At 40.0% G+C, this 24,115-nt stretch overlaps 1 protein-coding gene across 2 annotated transcripts in view; it reads left to right on the top strand.

Annotated features, from left to right (window-relative positions):
- The window catches only part of OTC (ornithine transcarbamylase), a 64,484-nt gene that overhangs the window by 16,498 nt on the left and 23,871 nt on the right, over positions 1 to 24,115 (top strand). For both annotated transcript variants that reach the window (XM_033104175.1, XM_033104168.1), the window contains exons 2-4: positions 459 to 597; positions 2,066 to 2,147; positions 12,717 to 12,804. In XM_033104175.1, the coding sequence (XP_032960066.1) occupies positions 547 to 597; positions 2,066 to 2,147; positions 12,717 to 12,804 (221 nt within the window). In that variant the 5' untranslated portion in view covers positions 459 to 546. The remainder of the gene's footprint in view (positions 1 to 458; positions 598 to 2,065; positions 2,148 to 12,716; positions 12,805 to 24,115) is intronic.

The following is a 24,115-nucleotide window of genomic DNA, read 5'->3' as shown; positions in this document are numbered from 1 at the left end:
TATTGTATGTACATTATAAATTCTGATTGTCCAATCTAATGATTTCAATAATAGCTAAATTCTATCACATGCTTATTATTTGCCAGGCATTGTCTGAATTCCATGTATTAAATTATTTTATCCACACAACAACCCTCTAAGATTATTATACTCATTTTCTGGGTGAGAAATTTAGGTGCAGAGAGAGGTTAAGTAGTAAGTGGCAAAGCGACTTATAGGGCTATTTACAACAAATAAGAATTCAATCTCTTTCTTCAAATTCTTTTCTCTCAACAATCAAAATACTGGATGTCTAAAATGTAAAGTACAGCCATATCAATTTCAATGCATTAGCACTTTGCAGACACACATGAGGCTACATGTAATTTACTATGTTTTGTTTCAAGAATAAAATGATGAGTCACCACAGGACATGTTTTCGTATGGAAATATATATTTCTCTTTCTCTTTTTTTGTAGAAGTGGACAACCGCTACAAAATAAAGTACAGCTGAAGGGTCGTGACCTCCTCACTCTAAAGAACTTTACAGGAGAAGAAATTAAGTATATGCTATGGCTATCAGCAGATCTGAAATTTAGGATAAAACAGAAAGGAGAGGTATGTAGCATTTTCATCTTACTTTCCATTACTGCCAATCAGCCTTTTTAAAGACAACCTTTCCAAAGAAATACGGAAAAGAAAACACATTAAAATTCCGAAACAGTAGCGAGTAGTGAAACCACACAGTCAAGGTAATTGATTATCACTGAGTGTACAGGCATATAAAAAGCATAAAAATCAGTTATTCAATGACAAGTCATTGTACTTCTTTCATGTGGAATGTTGAAATTCATTATTAACTGGGTCAGAACCTAAGGAATCATTTCTCCAGAAAGATTTTATTTTTATACTTCCTTTCTTTTCTCTGTGTGTTTTCTATTAAGTTAAAAATAAGCATACTTTTTTTCTAGCAACAAATTTCAATTGTGAATGCATATCAGATATATGATTATTAGGATAATGTAAAAAAATGTACACTGATGTGACAGTGTTTAAAAAAATTTAGCAAAGAAACAATCAAATGGTAACCCAGTAGGAGAAAAGATGGGACATGGTGCTTAGCTATAATCATTATTCTGCATTTTGAGCAATTCATGTTTGAAACACGCTTCATTAATGCAGTAGCTTCATTTAGATTGCTTAATCGCAAAAACATTGTCATATTCCAAGCTTGTTCAAAAGCGTTTTTCAAGAGTTGGTTGCAGGTTGAGAAAGTTGTATACAACTTTGATTTTCTTATCTAGTTCACAAGCTCTCCAAGTTCCTGAGAACAAATTGCAAACAGGAGAGAGTCCAACTGGGATGAGTTGATGTCCCTATAGAAGACCTGAGATACTGAGAAAAGGTCTCCCAAGATTCCAGGCCTTTGTTATTTACACTGTGTGAGAGGAAGCTTAGCTGGCAGGAATCTATTTGTTCCAAAACTCATCCTATCGGGAGTGTCCATCCATAGATGAGGAAGGAGGAAGAGCCCCACCCCACACCAAACTCTCCGGATTGTTTCCACAGGACTTTCAGAAACAAAGCCTTTGCATTCCCATGAGGATGCATGAGGAAAGTGCAGCTGACACTCTGAGGCTGCATCTTAAGGAGTCTTAGTGCCCCATGTTGTGATAGGGTAGCATGTTCCTAGCTGAGAAAACACTGCGAACCATGCATCTTCAAGGTCATTGGACACTGATGGGCATTTCTGTGGATTTAAGGGAGAAGATGGTTCCAGTGTGAAATATGAATATCCTTTGGAACAACTGTTCACATTGAACCCAGGGCAACTAATAATCCTCTCTAATTATATGTCAATAAGCTGTGGGAGTTTCTGCTCCCTTCCCCCATTTGTATAGAACATGAAAAAAAAAAACACTTTAAATTCACTTTTTAAATACCATTTTGAACAGTTATTTGGAAGCAGTGATGAATTATTCTGCATTTTCTGATAACGTAAAGAATTAAGTTTTGAAACATAGTCCTTGATATTGGATATACAGATATTTTTCATTTTAATTGCATTTTTGTCCTTGGTTTTCAGTATCTGCCTTTATTGCAAGGGAAGTCCTTAGGCATGATTTTTGAAAAAAGAAGTACTCGAACAAGATTGTCCACGGAAACGGGTGAGTGCACAAACTAACCTTTGTGTTGAAGAAGGGGCTGGAGGGTGAGGACCTGGGCAGTGTAACCCAGTAGGAGGATTTGTCTCTTTAGCAACCACAGAGGGGAAACGCTAGCCCTGGAGGAGCAGTGCAAACCTCTGAATGCCTCTTCCAATTCTCACAGAAGCTGCCAGTAGAAAGATTAGCTTCCTCTGTAGGAATTCAATGAGGACTCGAGCGGAAGTCCCAAACAGCAATTCATGTTCGGTACAAAATGCAAGCAGGCACAAATTCTCAGGCCTCAAACTCATGTGGGAGAGAAATGTGTATTATTTTTAATATGTAAACAACTTTTTCTTGTTTTTACCAATGTTGCTGGACGGTGGAAACCTAATCTCTGCAATGTTAGGCAATCCTCAGTCATTTCAGGGTTTGCTTTGCCACCTAGGGTTTCCTTTCCCTTTCCACGCAGTCATGGTTCCGTCCTGGAGACTATCTGAATGTCAAGACATCGAGGGCTATGGGGATCTGGTCATTGGTCATCAGGACATCATCATCCAAGATCCATGCTGGAGACTATTGGGACTTCTGTATCCCCATTGGACCTTGGCTGTCTCCCATTCACGGTGGAGTTGGCTTCACTCTGATCACCAGACCTGAAATATATCTCAGTTTGGCTCTCTCAACCTCTTGCCACGTCCCCAAGCCACACTGGACACAGAGACACTGTAAGGCTCTCTCTACTCATGCTGGGTACTAGGGAGTTCTATAACATTTGTTGCCTCCTGTAGCTCTGTCTTAAAAGCACAGCACAGGTGTTCTCATCTCTGGGGTTCCCCAAATTCTTCTGAAATTTTCATCATGCTCCCCACCCTTCAGTACTTGGCCTGGGGACGGACAGGTGGGTTTAGTGTCAAAGGTCCATCAAATTCTACTTCTGTTGCTTCTTCTCTCTCGCTCCTCTTTTTCCCCTTCCAGTTCCCAGTATTGGGGGCCCAGCGATAAAGTAGGAGGGAAAACTTGCTCTGACTTTCCATGTAGTATTCTTTCAAACCTATTATTTGTGCCTGGACTCCTAGGCTGTTGAAACTCAAAATTTCTTTTTTCTCAAACTAATATCTGTGTACTGAGTTTCAAAAAGTCTATTTTGAAACATGTAATCTACACCTTGCCTTTTTTCTTTCTCTCCGTGTTTCTGTTCTACCAGACCGCCCTTGAATCAATGATATGACTGCCTCCCACCCCCAGTGGCCGGTTAGAGCATGGTGCTCTTTACAACAAAGTTGCCGGTTCGATCCCCATATTAGCCAGTGTGAGCTGCGCCCTCCACAACTAGATTGAGACAACTACTTGACTTGCAGCTGATGGGTCTTAGAAAGATACACTTAAAATAAATAAAAAATTTAAAAAAATAATATGACTGCCCAAATGGGCAAATGGATAGGATTGAGGAGGAGGTACCAGTGAAAAAAATGCATTGGTTGATTCTTCAAATCAAGAAGCATCAGAGCTTTCTAGGGCTTAGAAGCCAACAACAACTTCGTGCAAATCTTGCCTTGTAATGATCAGTAATGAAGTTCATCAAATACATAACAAAATGGAGTTCAGAGGGATTAAATGATTTGCTAACTTCACTCAATTAGCACCGCGCTTTAACCAACTGAGCTAACTGGCCATCCCAATTCACTCAATTAATACAGATAGCACCAGGATTCAGATGTCAAGTTCAACACTCTTGCTAATGCACTCCCCACCTCCCCTGAGAGAAGGAAAGAGGAAGAGGGGAAACATGTACGGTGTCGCCGAATCTCTGAAGTCTTAGGAAGAAAACATGAGAACATTTTGCTATTTAAAGCTGGCTCCTTTAAGAGATCATGTTGACATCTAGCGTACAGTAAAGGGAAAATGAATATCGCATTAACCAGTTGGTAATTCTCAAATTCTGTTCCCTTTCAACAGTGGTCTTCCACGAACTGGGCAGAATTTTATTTTATCATTTTTAATCATTAGTATATAAGAGGGGTGTTCTTTTAAGTTATCAAATGAATCAAATTAATGCAGAGACATTTCTCAATTTTAAATATTTTAAAAGTAATTTTTCTTAGTTGTTGGTATTTTTCTACCAGTCTTCTCTGTTCAAATGTTATGTTGATATCAGATATCCCTGAATAAGTGATCAGTTTTACCATTCACATAGAATGTGGTTGTTAAGCTATTAATAAAACCAAGAGTGAAGATTTAATAAGCCTTTAGGTGAAGACCCTGTGCCAAGCACTCTACATTAATTACATGGATTATCTCGCTTAATCCTGACAACTCCATGAGGGTGAGGCCATTGAGAAAAACAGGCTGAAACAGGTTCAGCAAATGGCCCACTGACACATTGCTAATAAATGGCAGACACAGGATTGGAAGCTATTATTAAATGTATTTTTTATTAAATGTATTTTTTAAGTATCTAATTTAGTTTGGACATGTGATAGTCATGTTTTATTCCAGGAAAATTGTTTCTATAGGTGGCATGAAGCATTTTGTTAAATGATGGCTTTCTATAAAGAAGGGCTCTGAAACCTGCACAAAATTGCCAACTGTAACAACAAATACATGAGGAAAAGGAACATATGATCATAAAAAGTTATGGTTCACAGAGTATTCATTATTAGCCTCAATAAATATCCGTGGTTTTAATTGCGTATGGCATCCTGCCAAACTCAACAGTAGGAGAATCAGGCAGAGGAAGTAGCTGCTTTAAACGTTTACGGAAACTGTAAACCTCAAGCAAGAAAACATGGCAGAGCATTTGTGTTGTGTACATGTGCCTCTTAAGAGTTGTCCCCTGGCACAATTTTTCATTAAAACCTGTTACCTTGGTATTTAGAATGAAAATAGGACGTAATTAAAACTGCCTGTCACTGCCCCGGCTTTGTGCCAGCTTTTGGGATGGGACAATCTGTGAGGAGTCCATCCCAAGCCTGAGTTGTGGAGCTACAGCAGAATTCCCCTTTATCTCAGGGGACAGAATAAAATTCTCCACCCAACTTAAGCCATATTAATGGTTCGTGTAATATTTTTATTACAGTGTAACCCACCTACGGAAAAGTGCACAATCAATAAGCGTATAGTTCAATGAATTCTTACCGTGAACACAGCCTTGTAACTAATACCCACATAGAGAAACAGGATACTAACTAGCGATCAGAAGCCCTCCCTTGTATCTTCTTCTAGCTGCCACTCCCTCTACCCAAGGGTTATCATTCTCCTGCCTTCCAATAGCACAGATTACTTTTGCCTGTTTTTGAACTTTATATCATTCAGCATATGCTCTTTTGTGTCTGGCTTCTCCGGCTCAGCATTAGGTTTGTGAAATGTATCGATGTCTCTGTGTGTAGTTGTAGATCATTCATTCCTCACACACTCTTTGTGTATGCCTGCTTGGCAAACCGTGCAATTCTCCTGTGTGTCTACTGATGATTATATTCTTTCATTGCAAGTTAATTGAGCAGATAGACGGGTAGATTTATTAATCTCGGTAAGTGCAGTAGCTGATAGAAAAATGCACAGGGCATCCTAAGAGACGGCTCTTTTCATTATTTAACATTGGTATTTGACTTTCAAGGTGACACAGAAGCCGGTGCTTTCCAAGCTCTTTCAAATTCATCATCTTTACAAAGGTGGCAATATGAAAATTGTTATACTGCCCTGCAGGTGGGAAAGTGAAGCACAGAGAGGTTAACGACGGCCTTAGTTCTATCAAAAGAGCCCTCAGATTTCCAGTGCATGAATTTTATTTATACCCTTTCTTCCAAAGCTTGCAGGGCTCTGTGAGGAAAAGAAAGAGCAAAGTAAGATGTACTTTTATTTTCCCAGACAGAAATTATTGCTAGAAGAAGCCCTTTATTCAAAACTATCTGATGTGAATGCACAAACAAATGAAACAGATAGAAGCAGACTTCTCTGGATGAAGCGTGAAGAAAGAGTATAGATAGACCTGTCCCTTTGCTCTCCTCTCCTCAGGTAGCTCCTGGTGGCTTCTGGGAACCTCTGATGCCCTGGTGAAGCACTTATTACCATCCAGGTCTGATAAACTGGTGAATACTTGACCTGTGATATTTTTGGACTGGAGCCTGAGGCTTCTTTCTGATCAGTGACCGGAATTGCAGAGGCAATTCTTTCCTGGAGGCAATGGCCCCCATTTTATCTCCTCCAGGAACTGCTGAAGGCCTTGACTCTTAATTCTTAACACTTTCTGTAACTCCTCTTCCTACCCCTACCTCGTAAGGCCAGTCTTGATGTGAATCTTTATAACACAAAGAGAGAAATGAAAAGGCAAAAAAACGAATCCTGGGTTATTACAGCAAAAGGCTCCTCGTCCAAGTAAGAGTGTGACTTGGAGCAGAGATGCCAGGACGTCTTAAACTTTATGTGAAACGTTCCTCCATAGTCTTCAACCCTTCATGACATTCACCCCTGTGCTAGGCACATAGCAGGTACAAAATAAATACTGTCTTAATGAATGTGCAGTATTCATATTTGTTTAGGTGACTTTACCTGTTTATAAACAGATTAAGTGCTCGGGAGTGATTAGTGATTACAATCATCACTAAATCCCATTAGCTCACTTCACACATAATAGAACATTCTGTTCTTTTTGTTAACAAAATTAGGAGACGTTTGCAAGTGAAAAGAATGAGTCCTTGGGGTGGCCGGTTAGGTCAGTTGGTTAGAGCTGGTGCTGGTGGCACCAAGGTTATTGGTTCGATCCCTGCATGGGCCACTGGGAGCTGTGCTCTCCTTAAAAAAAAAAAAAAAAAAGAATGAGTCCTCTCTCCAGAGTAAAAATCCCGTCTTCACTGAGTAAAAATCCCTTCTACATTCATTCAACAGGTATTTGTTGAGAATTTACTATGTACCAGCATTTATTCTAGGTTCTTGAGAGTGATACACCAGTGAAAAGAGAGGAAAATCCCTGCCTTCATGGAACTTACATCCTAGAGAGTATATAGACAACACACAATAGACATAATAAATAAGTGTATGATATCTTATGTTGGAAGGTAAGTGCTCTCAGCAAGAAGTATGTGCCTGGAACTGAGGGAAAAACATGTACTCCATTATTTGGACTTTGGCTTTTACTCCGAGTGAAATTGGGAATCTTTGCAGGGTTTTGAATCAAGGAGGGCATGATCTAACTTGCTTTTTAAAAGAATCTCTCTGGCTGCTCTATTGAGAATAAACTGTTGGGGTGGGGGTGGAGACAAGATAGAAACAGTGAAACTTGTTAATAGGTAACTAGTACATAGAGGCTGGGGCCAGGGTGGTAGCGATGGAGGGCTAAGAGGGACACATTCGGGCTATGTTTTGAAGGGAGAGCCGATGAGATTCCTGATGTATTGAGTAAGAGCGCGACATCAAGGATGACTTCAAGGTTTCTGTCTAGCAACTCTGAGCAGGGTGGAGCAGGATAGAGGGGAAGATCGGGAGTTCGGTTTTGGAAGTATTGAGTTTGAGATGTCTATTAGACACACAGGCAAAAATATAGTTAGATATTAGTCAGGAATAAGGGAGTGAGATTTGGCCTACAGATATTTGGAGTCATCAGCATATAGGTGACTTATATGCTGATCATGGGATCAGCTTTAAGGTCATGGGATTGGCTATAATTATAAAAGGAATGAGTGTAGATGGAGGGAAGAGGCCAATGAATGGCCCTGGGGCACCTCAACATTAAGAGGTCAAGGAAAAGAGGATTCAGCAATGGAGATTGAGAAGGAGCAAATGCCAAGGTAGATGTAAAGGTAAGAAAGTGTGATGTCCTGGACAGTGTGTGAAGAAAGTTAATTACGGAAAAGGTGGTAGACAACGTTGTTAAATGCTACTAAGAAAAATGAGAACTTAAATGGCCACTAGATGTAGCGATGTAAAGTTTATTGGTCACCTTGGTGAGAGGAGTTCTGGAGCAGTGTTAGGGGGCCACTGCCTTATGGGAATAGATTTGAAGGAAATGAGAAAAGAGGATCTGGAGAGAGAAAGAAAAAAAAAGAGTTTTTCTGTAAAGAACAAAGAATTGAAGGGATACCTGGTGGGGGAAATAAGACAAGAGAAAGTTTGCATTTGTTTTTATTAATGAGTGAAAAAATGAGAATGGCCTATTCAAGATGTAGGTAACGTAAGGGAGAAAGGGAAGAACTGCTAGAGCAACGTCGTTGAATAAGCAAGGGGGTATGGCTTCTAGTGCATTCATGGGGCATGGAAGGTTCATCTATGCTTAACAGGAAAGAAAGCAGAATATATGGGTACAGATGCTGGCAGGTGGGGAAATGGAGTGGTGGAATCTGGAAGTCCTCTGATCGCTAGCTTTTTCCTCAGTAAGGTAGAAAGCAAGGTCATCAGCTTAGTGCTGGCCCCACTTTGAAAATACAGAGGCTGCCAAAAAAATGTATACACATTTTTAAAAAGGAGAAAACTGTATTAAAATAGAAATACAATGAATGACGCCAGCATTCATTTGATTAACGCCATCTTTTGAGCGAACGTCATACTACACATTGCTACGTAATTCAATTCAACTTCGAAAAGTAATATATAGATAACATCTCTCAAAATGTGTATACATGTTTTTGGCACCCCCGGTATATCAGAATCCAATCACTTTCTCATCACTTCAGCTGCTACTACCCTGATCCAAGCTACCAACTCTCACCCAGATTTTTAAAAACATTTTTATTGGGGAATATTGGGGAACAGTGTGTTTTTCCAGGACCCATCAGCTCCAAGTCAAGTCATTGTCTTCAGTCTAGCTGTGGAGGGTGCAGCTCACTAGCCCATGTGGGAATTGAACCGGCGACGTTGGTGATATGAGCACTGTGCTCTAACCAACTGAGCCACCCAGCTGAACCTCACCCAGATTTTTGAAACAGTCTTCTGACTAGTTGCCCTGCTTTGGCCCTACTACAGATGTTCTATGAAAACATAAACCCAATCATAATTATTCCTCTGCTCCAACCTTCTAATGGCTTCCCATCTTATTCAGACAAAAGTCAAAGTTGTTGCTTCCTCCCCACCTTCCTCCTGCAACCTCAGCCCTTACTATCCTCACACACACTGCATCTTATGCACCAACCTTCTTGGTGTGCCTTGAACCTACAGTCATGACCCTTCCTCATGAGCTCAGGACATGCTCTTCCCACTGTCTGGTATGTTTCAGTGTGGCTTCCTTGACCACGTGAAAATTACAACTCCTATTCCTTATACTCCGTATCCCCCCTTCATCCTCTATTTTTCGGATAGTACTTATCAACATCTGACATATAAGGCATTTACAGTAGTCCCGTCTTACCCACAGGGTATACATTCCAAGACCCCCAGTGGATGCCTGAAACCGCAGATACTACCAAACCCTCTCTATATATTGATTTTTTCCTATACATACATACCTATGATCAAGTTTAATTTATAAATTAAGCACAGTAAGAGATCAACAATAATGAAACAGAACAATTATAACAATATACTGTAATAAAAGTTATGTGAATATGGCCTTAGTAAGTAAAATAAGGCTGACTTGAACACAAGTGCTGTGATACCGGGACAATCTGATTATCGAGAGGGCTACTAAGTGACTAACAGGCGGGGAGCGTATACAGAATGGATACACTTGACAAAGGGATGATTCACGTCTTGGGCAGGAGGGAGCCAGACAGCACAAGATTTCATCATGCTACTCAGAATGGCGTGCAATTTAAAACTCATGAATTCTTTATTTCTGGAATTTCCATTTAATATTTTCAGACTGTGGTGGACCATTGGTAACTGAAACCTCAGAAAGCTAAAGCACATATAAGGACAGCCTATTGTAATTTACTCATCCAGTTTATTATCAGTCTTTCCTCACTAGAATGTAAGTTCCATGTAGGCAGGGACTTGTACCATGTTTACAGTGCTTTCCCCGGTGCCTAGAACAGCACCAGGCACGTAATTTTAGAATGAATGAATACATTTCAGAACCATGTTGTGAGGCCAGGACCTGCTTGGTCACTCCAGAGAGACAAGATGGTCTCCCACCAAAATTTGGTTTGATTGTTGACAGTGAGGGCACCACACATGCACCAAGAGAGTATGAAAAGTTTTATTACTCACATAATGTGGTTTTCTGGGGAGACTAGGTTTGGCTCCCAAGCTGGTCCAGAAGTGGCATTAGAGACCGGGGAGATGCTACTGGCCTGGACTTCTACTGTGGGTAGGGGGTGGGGCTGGGGAGAGGATTCCCATGCATAGGCCAGGACTTGCATAGTTTGAACTTCCTGCTAGCGCCAAAGGAGGGATCACCTGCACTTTCTTATTAGCTTGCCCAGATATAGGGCAGAAGGAGAAGGGAGAGTGATGGTAGGCTTGAAAGCTTGTAGCAGTCAAACATCACAAATGGAGTCAGATGCTTTATTATAGGACCCTTAGCAAGTAATACTGTTACTGTGTTTCATGTTCTCTGGTTCTACTTAGGACATAGCTGCCAGGGGTCTTAGGGCCCTAGGCAAACTGCCTGATTTTTCAGATGAAGAAGACTGAGTCCATTTCCACCGGGTTGCCCTGTCTCTGTAGATCCCACTGTAAGTTGGCTCAAGGACTGGCTCCCCTATGGCAAGCCCTTGGACTCTAGGTTCGCAAAAACAATCTTGAACACATTTTTAGACTCTCTGACTCTTGGAAGATGTCAGAGGGGTAGTAGCTTAGGGAAGGGAGGTTATCACTTTGTGAGGGGTATAAATGTCTAACTAGTATGTTGCCTTGTACACCTGAAACTAATAAAAAAATAAAATAAAAGAGAACACCTTTAAGTACAAAATAGGTTGATTATAATTATTTCATTTTATGCAGTAACAGAAATGAGGACTATTGTTTTGATGTGGATTTTTCTGAGTTTCACTTTTAATTAAGAGTTATTAAATAGAAAGTAGATTAGCATAATGAGCATACCAATGCCTAACAACTGTTAATATGTTGCCTTCTTTGATTTATCTATGCATTTTTGTTGCTGAAGTATTTTATAGTAATGTAAAGCTATAATGACATTTTATCCCAAAATATATCAGTAAGCATATTTTAAATAAACAAGGATAGTTTCCTATATAACGATAGTATCATTATCACACCTAACAAAAATGATTCCTTAGTATCATTTAATATCCATCCATATTCAAATTGTATCATTCAAATGTGTTCAGACTTAAATGGGGTGTTTCATGAGATTTTGGGTCAAATTCCCCTTCAAGGGTCTAAAACTCCTCATTCCCCAGTTCACTATGAAATTATTTCCTCCTTTCTCATGGGAAACAGATGGGATTAGAAATTTCTGACTGTTGTTTATTTCCTGAAAGACAAATTAGGCGTATTACAAGAAGAAGGAAAACAGTAATGTCTGCAAAATTCCTCAGACATGTGTCTATCTTGTAATTATACTTATTTGCCCTTACATTGTGTATCGAAGGTCTGCCTACTGAAGCAATCTCAAATGAGAGAGTAAAAGTTTGACTGGATGTCACCATTTCCCATCATTTTGCCCCAGGGTGTGTTATAAAAGGGCTCTGCTTGCACTAACAGAGTTTAGCTGTAGCTTGGGGTGACACAGGATGACACAGCCCCCCTGTGTCATCCTCTTCTGACCAATGGAACATGCGGGTGCAGGTGAGGCAGGAGCCATCCTCATCTGATGAGATGGCTGCAATGATCGCACATTCCACAGAGAGTTGAGAAGTGGTGAGGGTAATATGTGAGCACTGCTTAGCTTTGTCTTGGTTGGAAGATACATAAAACAGTAGAGGGACACTTTGACTTGGCTGACTTTTAGTGACCCGAAACTACCAATTCAATGCTTACTTTATTTTAATTAAAAAAAAATTAAAGTATAATTTATATATAGTAAAATACACAGATCTTAAGTGTATAGTTCAATCAGTGTTGAAGACTACATACACCCATGTAACCTACAAACTCTATCAAAGTATAAAACATTCCCATTACCCCAGAAAGTTCACCAATGCTCCTTCCCAGCCAATCACCCTCTCCAGAAGCAACTATTGTTGTAATTTCTGCCATTCTGTTTGTTTTGCCTGTTCTAGAACTTCATATAAATGAAATTATACATTGTCTAGCTTCTTTCATTCAGCATAAAGTCTGTGAGAGTCATCTACGTTGTGTGTATTCATAGTTCATTCCTTTTTATTACTGAGTAGTATTCCATTGCAATCCGTGATATCCCATGCTATGGTTTATTTTTCTGTTCTCCTGGATAGACATCAGTATATATTTTAAAGAATAAATACCAGGAGTAGCCTCTGAAAGGGGAACAGTGCCCCGTTATTTCCAGGTTCTGAACAAGAGGGTGGAAAAACGGGCACACAGCTGAAGGAGAGTTGAGTGTTTGTACAGAAAATTCCCTCGGTTCCTCATGTTGCTCTGCCTGGGAATTCCCTATCAGAGAACTTGGAGAACTTGAAAGATTTTGACTTTTCAATCAAGATTGTGCCAGCTCCTCATAATTGTGTTTCCTATTTTAGTTCCTTTTTTCAAAATGCTTTTGTTTTTCTTTTATTGTAGGCTTTGCACTTCTGGGAGGACATCCTTGTTTTCTGACCACACAAGATATTCACTTGGGTGTGAATGAAAGTCTCACAGACACAGCCCGGTTTGTAAATTTTCTTCTCTTCAAAACTTATTTCAGAATTGATGGATACATTTCAAAAAGAAACTATGCTTCTCTTTTAATAGTGTTTTCCCCTTTCACTGTCCTTTGTACTGTTCTCTGTTTTCCTTCTTTCCCTCTTTACTTGATGTTCTCAATGCCCCTCTCTTATCCTCTGGCCACTTTCCATGGATTAAGATCATTTTTTTCTTAGCAATTTGAAGAGGTTTCTGATTATAAAATTTCAAATTTCGGGAAACTTAGAAATCATTAAGCATGACTCTTACATTTTACAATTGAAGAAATGGAGGACCAGGGAAATTGACACGTTCAATGACTCATAACTAGTTTGCATTGCAGCAGGGCGTAATATTAATAGATATCATTTACTGAGCATTTATTATGTGTCAGCATTGTTCTAACTCATTGAATCCTTATAACAACCCACACAGATTAGCACAAAGAGGTGAAACTTAATTAGGGACATACTAGCTACTTTAACACAGAATCTCAAAATGTCAATGGCTTAACATAGTACAGGTGTTCCTCATTGGTAAGAGGGAAAGACTGATTATTTGTGTGGCCACTGAGAGACTCTGGATGAAAGTGTTTCTACAATCTTTAACATGTGGCCTCTAAGGTCACCCTGGGTGTCAACATCCAGCCACAAGCTAGGGGAAGAAGAGAACATGGAGACGGGATACTTGCTTCAAAGCCACCTTAGCAGGGAAGTGGCACCATCACTTCTACTCACATTCTGTTGGCAAGTACTAGTAGCTCACCCCTACCTAGATGAAAGCAGAGGTGGGAAAAGGCTCGTAACCACTATACTATAAAGATTGAATGGGCGGACGGGTGGCTCAGTTGGTTAGAGCACGAGCTCTGGGCAACAGGGCTACGGGTTCGATTCCCACATGGGCCAGAGAGCTGTGCCCTCCACAACTAGAATGAAGTCAATGAGCTGGTGTTCAGCTCCCGGGTGGCCAGATGGCTCAGTTGGTTGGAGCGCGGGCTCTCAACCACAAGGTTGTCGGTTCGACTCCTCGACTCTCACAAGGGAGGGTGGGCTGTGCCCCCTGCCCCAAAAAAAGATTGAAACACAGGCCCCGTGACTCCCCATGCAGTATTCTCACCATTATATCATATCTGGTCGAGAAATGCAGAGCAAATGTCTTTGTTTAAATATTTTACCCTTGATGTGGAAGCCTACTGACTTTTTTTTCTGCAAATGATGTGCCATAAAGTAACTCCTTGCAGACACTTCCTACTTTTTATGGCATCTACCCTAGTATATACTAAAGAAACCACCTCATTTGAATTGCTAAAGTGATTTGAAATCACTCATCTTTAAACATTTTTGTCACATTATTTCAGATGAAACAGTATTAGTATTAAGAAGTGTGGTGTTCATCTTCTGGATGTAAAGGACAAAAAGAATAAATAAACATAAATGAGATTTTCTTCCAAATCTGCTGCCACTGACTGGGATTTATATTAGCCTAATAATTCTCTTTTCACAAAAGTGAAATATAGCTTACTCGAGAGCAAATATTACAAGCTGGTTAAGGAATGAAGCCAGGGATACAACCAGGAGAGAGTTTCAGTGGGGATCCTCCGTGTAGAACCAAGTGAATGAGAGTGAATGAGTCATATAGGAACTAGTGGTTGGAAAAGGGTACGGTTGAAGGAACAGCTGAGCATCCAGTAAAGCATTAAGGAGTGCAGACTGGCAGCCAGAAAGAGCTCAGGGCCCAGAAATCAGTGGAGTGGGCAGGACCCCAAAAGCAAGAGACCAATAGCCAAGCATGGATCGAAAGCTGAGGATGAGTATAAACGTGTTCTTTTCTGTGCTTGCTCTCCACATAACGATTCCCACCGCAAGTTCTTAGAGGAGCTCTACACAGATCTTGAGAAAAACAATATGCTCACAAGTTCCAACGTCATTGGGACCTTTTAGTCCATATACATAATTAGTTCCATTGCTACATGGATATATGGATACATAAAATTTGATCCATAGAATTCCTTCTGATCATTGCATCTTATCCAAAAAACTCTGAATGAAAACAAAAGCTCCTTCTTAAAGGGTGTATACTATGGACCTCTTGTGCTATTATCTCAAATCTTTGTAAAATCCTTACAAAGTAAGTGTTATTGGCCCAATTTTACAGATGACGAAACCATGACTCAGAGAAGTAATGGAGCTTAGAAGCTAAGTCAGAATTTAAATCAAGCTGTTTTTTGTTTATTTAAGGCTATGCTGTTTTTGACTACCCCTACTGCTTCTTGCATACATCCCATGAGAGGGACAGTGGAATAAGTTGTGGCAATCATTGGCTTCTGTGTCATTAGGTCCCCAAGACCACCCCATGTTTGATGATTCACCTGGAGGATTCACAGGACTCAGCATACAGTCCTACTCATGGCTGTGATTTATTATAGTGAGAAAGTATACCAAGCACAAGCAATGAAGGGAAAAGGCACATGTAGCAAAGTTCAAGGGAAACCAGGTGCAAGCTTCCAAGAGTTCTCTCCCAGGGGAGTCACTCAGGACATGCTTAGTACCCTTCGCAATGAGTTGTCACAACACATGAAATGTTGCTCCTTAGAGACTCAGTGCCCAGGGTTTTCACTGGGAGACAGTTATATAGCATCCTCTGTTTGACATGTACCCAAATCCCAGACTCCCAGGAGGAAAGCAGGTGTTTACTTTAAACCACATTATTTGTAAAAATATTTTAGGCACAATGAGCCACTCTTATCAGTCCTGGAAATGGTGGAAACCCTGTCAAAATCAAAGTTCCCAGATGCCCTCCAGGGGATTCTTACAAGCAGGGCTTTCAAAGGATAGCGGTCAGGCCTGCTATGTTACCTCTTCTCTGCATGGCTTGGATATCACAAGACTTGAGATCTAGTCTAAGCTTTGCCCCTTACCTACTTTGTGACCTCCCTAGGTGAAAATTTTCTGGATCTTAGTTTCCTTTTCTAAAATGTCAGGGAGTACTGATCCTTAAGGTTCACTTTATACTCTCAAATGCATACAAATGTATCAGATACAAAGTTGTAGTCTTTAAACAGAGGTGTGTCCCAATGTAAACCATGTGTAGACAAATGCGGAGTAATTTGGATAGGGGTAAAGACAGAAAGTAGAGAGATAATTTGTAATTTTGCAGGTTAGGGTTTAGATGGTGTCTGGGCATCTACATTTTATTTTTATTTATTTATTTATTTTTTAAAGGAAATGCTTTTTATGTTTTTAAAGCAGGGCGCAGCTCACAGTGGCCCAGGTGGGGATCAAACCGACAACCTTGGTGTTATTATCACCACGCTCTAACCAACTGAGCTAACCGGCCACCCCCTGGGCACCTACATTTTAACAAGCTCCTCAAATGATTCTGTTGCCAGGGTGTCTGGACCACACTTTGAGACCCTGAATTGTAAGGTTGTCCTGTAATCTTGAGCTGTTGTGCTGTCAATCTATGCTAGTGCATTAGGGAAAGGGATGGTAAAGAAGAAACAGCTAATGAGATATTTATATGGTTTCATGATAACTGATTATGAAGGGTGCATTGATAGTGGAGACAAAATGATTTCAGATTAGTTATTATTAAAATATGTGTGTATATATTAGCAGAAGAAGGAACATGAAAGGAGTTTCTGCTTTGGGGAGGAGGTAATAGATTAGGTATTGACCTACTGTATTAAAGGTTGAACCTCCAAGTACAAAGGGCCACAGGCCATTGGGGATAAAGACCTTGGGTGAAGTTGAAAGCTGGAGAAATAGAAGTAGAAGCTCAGTGGTAGAAAATGAGCTGCAGTGTCTCATTGTGGGAGAACTGCAGAAGGCTGAACCTTGAGAGCTGCAGTTACGGACGGGCGGGAGGAAATCATGAGAGTACAAGGAGAATAAGGATAATGCAATCAGAAGAGGCTAGAATGGGAGATGGGGATGTCAGAAAGGGGGATAGAGTAGCTACTGTGGAAATCTGACTTTCTGTTGTGTACCGCATTACTGCTTCATCTGCCAAAATATCTGACAAACAAGATATGGCGGAGATTCAGAAACTCAATACATTTAAATCAAAGAAGACAAGAGAAACGCACTGCCTTTCACAGAAGCAATTGAACAGGAGAAGCAAGGAAGTGAATCTTAATGACATCTATCCTGCTGATACGCACCATACCATCCATAGCAATTGCCTCCTTGCTTTTTGTAGAAGTTAAACTTTGTAAAATGCAAAAAGATCGGATGATGTTTAAATGACAGTGCTGGTCCTTTCAAATCAAGAGAATAGCACACACCTGACAGTGACTGATGGCTTTGCTTCTCCATCTGCCTGTCTGGCTGCTTTGGGGACTTGGTGGAATAAAAAAGTGACTGCCCATTGGTCAAAGAAGAACCTGACGGGCAATACAGTGAATGTGGCAACAGGAAAAGGAAAAAAAAAAAAAAAGGCAAAATTGGGCCAGTCTCCTGAAAGCTGTTAAATGTAATTTCCAAAGTGTCTCTCTTATTTAGCCAAATGATTTAATTATTCATTTATTCAAAAATATTTATTGAATGCCTAGTTTTTCTTCCAGGCATTGTTTTAGCACTGAGAATAAAATGCTGATCAAATCAAACAAAATCATTGTTTGAGTGGAAATTATAGTCTAGAGGGAGGAGGCTTTCACCAAACAAATAAATAAAGCATGAATAGACTAGCAGGTTGAAATAAGTGCTATGTTGAAGCTTAAAACAGGGTGATCTGTGGGTGGGGTGGAGGCTACTTTAGATTGGGTAGTCAGGAAAGGCGTCTTGGAGGAGGTGACAGTTGAGAACTCATTGTAAAGACAGAGTCAGGTATGCAAAGCTGTGGGAAGAGCATCCAGATGGAAAGAACTGCTGATACAAAAGGTTAAGGCAACAATAAAGTTGATGTGTTCAGGAACAGAAGGACAGCCAGCAATGTTTTAAAGTCTGCAAATAAACATATTTTAAATCCGCACATAAAAAAATAAGTCCACTTATGAGTTGGTCCTGTCCCAACCACCAAAGACAGGAAAAATAAAATCAGATCAAGGAGTAAAAAATGTAAATACACATTCAAAATAGAATGTGTTGCTCTTTTTTTTTCTTGATTATGATAATAAACTTTAATTAAAAAAAACCCAAAAACCTGTTCTCTTCAAAATATTGTGGGCAAATCCTCCTTAGCTAGTTGAGTATTGTGTAATCTGAAGGGATGCTAGTGGGGAGAAAAGAGGGACACTGAGATGGAGTTGTGGACTGGTACTGTGGACGAACTGGTATGTCGGGGTCCCCAAGACCACCGCCAGGTTTGGTGATTCATTAGGACTCACAAGACTCAGCAGACGATCATACTCAGAGCTAAGATTTATTACAAAAAAAGGTTTCAAAGCAAAGTCAGCAAAGAGTAAAGGCACATGGGGCCAAGTCCAGGGGAGACCAGGCACAAGCTTCCAAGTGTCCCCCTCTCCCAGTGGAGACATATAGGACATGCTTAATTCACCTCGCGACAAGTTGTGGCAATACGTGTGAAATGTTGTTTACCAGGGAGTCTCTAGTCAGTGCCCAAGATTTTTATCAGGGGCTGGTCACACAGGCACCCTCTGCCTAGCATGAACCCAAATTCTAGACTCCTAAAAGGAAAGCAGTTGTTCAGCACCATCCGTACTGTTTATACGAACAGTTTAGGCAGTGAGCCATCCTTATTATTTCTGGGAATGGTAGGAACCCTCCCCAAGTCCAAGTTCCCAGACAGTGGCCAAGGGCCAAAGTTGTAAGCAGACCTTTCAAAGATAACCGTCTCAGGACTGCTATGTTAACTCTTGTTAGCACAACCTGGCTCTCATCTCTCCTCTGGATTTTGGTAACTGTCCTTTACCTCGATCTACCCTAGCTGGTAATGGAGTGCGTCCTACACTGATGGGGGACGACAGCCTTAAGATTTGAATTATTTCCTCAGTTCAGTGTGGGTCCCTGTAGGGCCAGACACCCATCGGATATAATCAACCATTGCTTACTTCCCTCTTTGGAAAAGTCTCTCTTGGCTACCTCGTCCACCCCCTAACATGTCAGAACACACAAAACATATACACATACATTCAGTTACATTTGCTTCAGATTTGAGGGTATTTTCAGATGTTGCCAATTCTCTGGTGCTCTGCTAGAGTTAAGAGTTGGATATTCTATGTTTCCCCCTTGCTCTGGGCTTATTCTTTTAGATGGGTTCACCAGAAGTGACACCTTCGCATGACTCAGACCACTGGTTTTTTTGAAGTTGAAAATCGGATGGACCTTAGGAACAGCAGAGAGACGTTATCAGTCCAGTTTGAAGGCTTTCTGTTTCTTCTATAATGACAGCTGTTCATGCCTAATGCTCTGAGTCCACTATTGAAAGGGACGTAATAGCTTCACAGTCATTTTCACTTTAATACAGTTCATAATGCAGCTTCAGAAACTACGTGTTTGAAAAGCTCCATATAAAACCAGATAATGTAACGTTGTTCTACTCTAATTACTTTCCCTACAGATGTAATTTACTTATGGTGGTGATTGCTAAAGTGTGTTCTGTCAGTGTAAAACTAGCAGAAAGTAAAATCAGCACAAACCACTGTATTAGTTTCCTAGGGCTGCCAAAAAAATGACCACCAAACTTGGTGATTTAAAACAACAGAAATGTATTCTCTCACGGTTCTGGAGTCCAGAAGTCTGAAATCAAGGCGTCAGCATGGCTGCGCTCCCTCTGCAGGTGCTGGGGAAGGATCGCTCCTTGCCTCTTCCCATGGCTCCTTGGCATCCCTTGGCTTATAGATGCATCTGTGGGGACAGGATCCCAGAGAGCAGTTTCCAGGCTCTCAGCCTCACGTGGAAAGGTGCTGGCTTGGGTAGAAGATGGCCATCCGCTGTGACTAGTTAGCCATCAGCTGTAACCAGTTAGCCATTAGCCATTGATATCACTGCTGTGGCCAAGCTGGCAAGCGCAGATTGCAGCTAGCAAGTGAGGTTGGTTGGCAGAGAAGTGGACGGCAGGTTACAGATCGTGTGGCTCCTGCTTCCTGTGTCTCCCACCCAGCCACCAGCGAGAATATAGTGGTGTGACTCCCCTATCTATGATTCCGTGGGTGTTCCTTTTGGCCTCACCATGTCCTGCGTTCTGGTGCGGGGAGCAGGACCAGAGACCCCGCATGACACCCTGTGTGACAGCATCACTCCAAACTCTGCCTGTCTTCACCTGGCCTTCTTTTCTGTATGTCTCTGTCCTCTCCTCTTATCAGGGTATCAGTCATTGGATTTAGGGCCCACCCGTCTCCAGTCTGACCTCATCTTAACTAATTACATATGCAAAGATCCTACCTGCAAACGAGGTCACATTCTGAGTTTCCAAGGTGGACATGAATTTGGGGGACACCACTCAACCCACTACAAACCACATATCCACATGCCCTGCAGCAACATGGAAGGGTTTCAAGTCATTGTGATTCTCATCGTTCAAATAATGGAAGTTACGGAGGAATTTGTGGATGAAACACGGTCTTCAAAGAAAGAGTGAACCACTGTCATGTTGAAAAGAATGTTTAAAAAAGCTGTGATATTGTTATAAGGTATTTATAGCAATGATATTAAGACCAAAAAAGGTAATCTTTCCTAAGTTTTAAAATATTGGCATATAATGGGAAATATGTACCTCAGGAGGTATGAATAACTTGGTCTCTAATAGGAAATGTGGTATTACCAGGAATCTTTACAGAGGCCACCAAGAAGCTAGCAGGCTTGGCCTGCTTTGACAAAAAAATCAAAATAGAAAACATCCATTTTTTAAATAATTACAGGGTTATCAATGGTGTCATTATGCACAGCCAAAAATTCCTCCCACTGTTTGCCAGTCAGCTCTTCTACTGACAGGAGATGTCACTGATAACAAACTGGAATTTAGGGGGCACACAGTCTGATTCAAGGTAGGGTGGAGTCAGAAGGAAGAACGCATGGCAGGACCCTAAGAGAATATAACTTGTGTTTCTTTTTGGCTTTTGCAACCCATTCCCTATGTTCCAAAAGTTTAGGAACAACTGAACTCTAAAGAGCATCAAGATTGCTGTGTGATTGTCCATCTTATCAATATCCATGTTTGCTCTTAAGATCTGGCTCAGCATACAGCATAATATTGGAGGTTTTTTGTTTGTTTTTTTGTTTGTTTTGAGTATTTGTTCACCTAACCACAGAAACTCTGCAGCAGGCCTGCTTGACGCCATGGAGAACTTGGCTTATGGTGGTTTTTGTTTTGTTTTGCTTTGTTCTGTTTTGGCCTTCTGGATGTTTTAGTGAAATGATAAATAAGTTTTGATCTTATACTAAAGGAAAAAATATCAACGAATAATGGAAACTCGAGGTTGGAAAGGTCTTTATGGGTTACTTAGATCAACCATGCTTTTCATGACTCCTCCACACCATTCCTTCAAAATTGTCCTTGAGCCTGCATGAAAAAATCCAATATCAGGGTACTCTTTACATACTGAGCTATCATGCTCCATTTTTATACAGTCTCTGACTGTTCTGGGGAGAGTTTATACAAACTGACTGAGAATTCACTTTCAAATTGAGTTGAAATTGGTATTGCTATGTCTTCTCAATGTTCTTCTGTTTTTTTTAGTATCTTTATAAATTCATGCATTTTAATATATTTTAAAGTTTCAATTCATTGTAGTTGTTCTTACTGATGCTCAAATTGTCCCATATCTAGCCAATGTGATTTGTCTTCAAGTTGGCTACTAGGTCATTTTGACATAACTCTTTTAGTCTTGGATAGTTTCCTTGCTTTTTGATATGACAAGATATTCCAGGCTCATCTTGCATATTTCTTTACCAAAGGCAAGCATTAGTCATTGCTCTAAGAAGCCCTTTCATTTTCAATTACTTTCAAAATCATGTTTAGGAGGATGTTTTTTGAATTTTTTTTCCTGGTTATTACAATACTCCTTTTGGTAGAAACTACGAGATTTTTTTTTTGATTACACAATATGTTCTTTTATTTTTCCAACTAAGGTTTATTAGTGCGATAATGGTTAGTAAAGTTACATAGGTTTCAAGTGGAACTACCAATATTGCCATCATCTAGAAATAAACAATGTTAACATTTTATCTCCTGAACCATTTTTCCATTTAAAGTCCTATGCCATGATTCTTTTTATAAACAGTAGGAAAGAGAGATGATTGGGGGGGGGGGAACACATTTTAAACATTTCAGCAAAATCAAATTGAATAAACTTTTTAATTTGTTCATTATTTAAAGAAAATCATATTGTTAGCTATTAAAAATCCAGAGGGAACTGGTATGTGTGAGAAACTTTAAATTTGGGTAATTTGGATTTTGCAAAAGCAGTTTTGTTACCATTGTGGACAGATAACTTAAGATTGACTGCAAAGTTTCAGAAATCAATCGGAAGGCAAACAGCACTCTCTATGTTCAAGGGAAATGAAAAGAGACCGAATTAAAAGTTATTACAGAGCCAGAGAGTATTTTTAACTGGTCAGCCTTTTATTTTGTAGCACATATAATGCAGCTCTGATGATGTTTAAAGCCAGGGCTTCAAATTGATGGAGAGCTATAGAAAGCCCAATTACTGTAAATGTGCCTATAAGCCCAGCTCTATTTATAGGTTTCTGATTTTTTTCCAGGGAAAAGGTTTTTGTTTTGTTTTATTTTAAAGACCTTGAGTATCCTGGAAGAAGAAAACTAAGAATGGTGATTTCTCTATGACTTATATCAACTTTAAATATAAAGTAGACAGCAACACCATTGACAAAATAATATGAATAACTGTCTATTTAAAGATCTTTAATATCTTTGTTTCCCCAAGAGATTACAATGTGAAGACAACCTGCGATCTGTGCCTCTCCCACGTCCCAGATTCCACTTCACCTTCTGTGCCTGAAGGAGGATTGCAGGGCCATTTTTTTTAAAATCAAGCTTTTGCCCGTAGATGCTTTACTGTCCAAGGGGCTTTCTGTGTTTATAGGAATATTGCCTACTCTGCACTTTTTTTTACAGTCAAATCTATTAACGTTATGAATTATCAACCATTAGCATTCCTTTAAACACAAAATTGCAAACATTCCTCAATGGTTCTCAAAGTGTGGTCCCCAAAGCAGCAGCATAATTTGCTGTTAGAAATGCAAATTTGGCGGGGAGGGGACCAATCCAGACCTACTGAATCAGAAACAGGATTGGCTGTGTTCTAACAAGCCCTCCTGGTGATTCTCACGCATGTTCAAATTTCAGAATGATTGCTTTAAACTTTCACATGTTACTTATCCAACCAATAAATCAAATACATATTAAATGAACAAAACAAGTCTCCTCAACCGGTTAAACACTGATTGCGAAATTAATCAACTGCTTTTAAACATTTAACTTAATCACAAACCTAGCATTTCAGATTTCCTTGAATGCTCTAAACATTTTAAAAAGGAAAAAATACACATAAAATACCACTTTGATTACAGAGCTGATTAATATTTAACAAGAAAACTGGGCATAACACTGTTAATATCATACACTTAATATTGTTTTACATTATTATCCCTGCTTTTATTTTATCCTTACATGGTCCTGGAATTGAAACTTTATACACTGCTGGGTTGCAAGGATTTCTACTGGAGACTATTTTTATACATTTTCATGGTTTACATATGTCGTTTTACCGGACTGGAAGGAAAAAATATCATCTCAGGAGGCTAAGAATGCAAGTGAAGTGGATTGCTGACCACTTAATCTTGGTTGGGTTTTGGGAACTAGTTGCTCTTAAGTTCAAGATGAATTAAAGTAAATCTGCTGGCCACTAGGATGAATATATTTTTATCACATAGTTTTCACTTTTTATCATGAGCTCTATATTGGATTGCTATTACTGCTTTAACAAATTACCACAAAATTAGTGGCTTAAAACAAAACAATTTATTGTCTTACAATTCTGGAGGCCAGAGGTCTAAAATGAGCCCACAGGGCAGTGTTCCTTTTGGAGGCTCCAGGGGAGAATCCATTTCCTTGCCCTTTCCAATCTCCAGAGGCTGCCTGTATCCTGGGGTTCCTGGCTCCCTTTCTCCATCTTCAAAGCCAGCGGCTTTGAAGCCATCTTCTCTTATTTCTGACCACCTGCCTCCCTCTTATAAGGTCCCTTATAATTATATTGGGCCCACCCCAGGATAATCTCCCTATCTCAAGTTCCTTAATTTAATCACATCTGCAAAATTCCTTTTGCTATGTAACATATTCAGGGGTTATGGGGATTAGAGCGTGGATATCGTTGGGGT

The sequence above is a fragment of the Rhinolophus ferrumequinum genome, chromosome X (assembly GCF_004115265.2).
Source record: "Rhinolophus ferrumequinum isolate MPI-CBG mRhiFer1 chromosome X, mRhiFer1_v1.p, whole genome shotgun sequence".
Classification (NCBI taxonomy): Eukaryota; Metazoa; Chordata; class Mammalia; order Chiroptera; family Rhinolophidae; genus Rhinolophus; species Rhinolophus ferrumequinum.
This window is presented reverse-complemented; position numbering and strand designations above follow the sequence as displayed.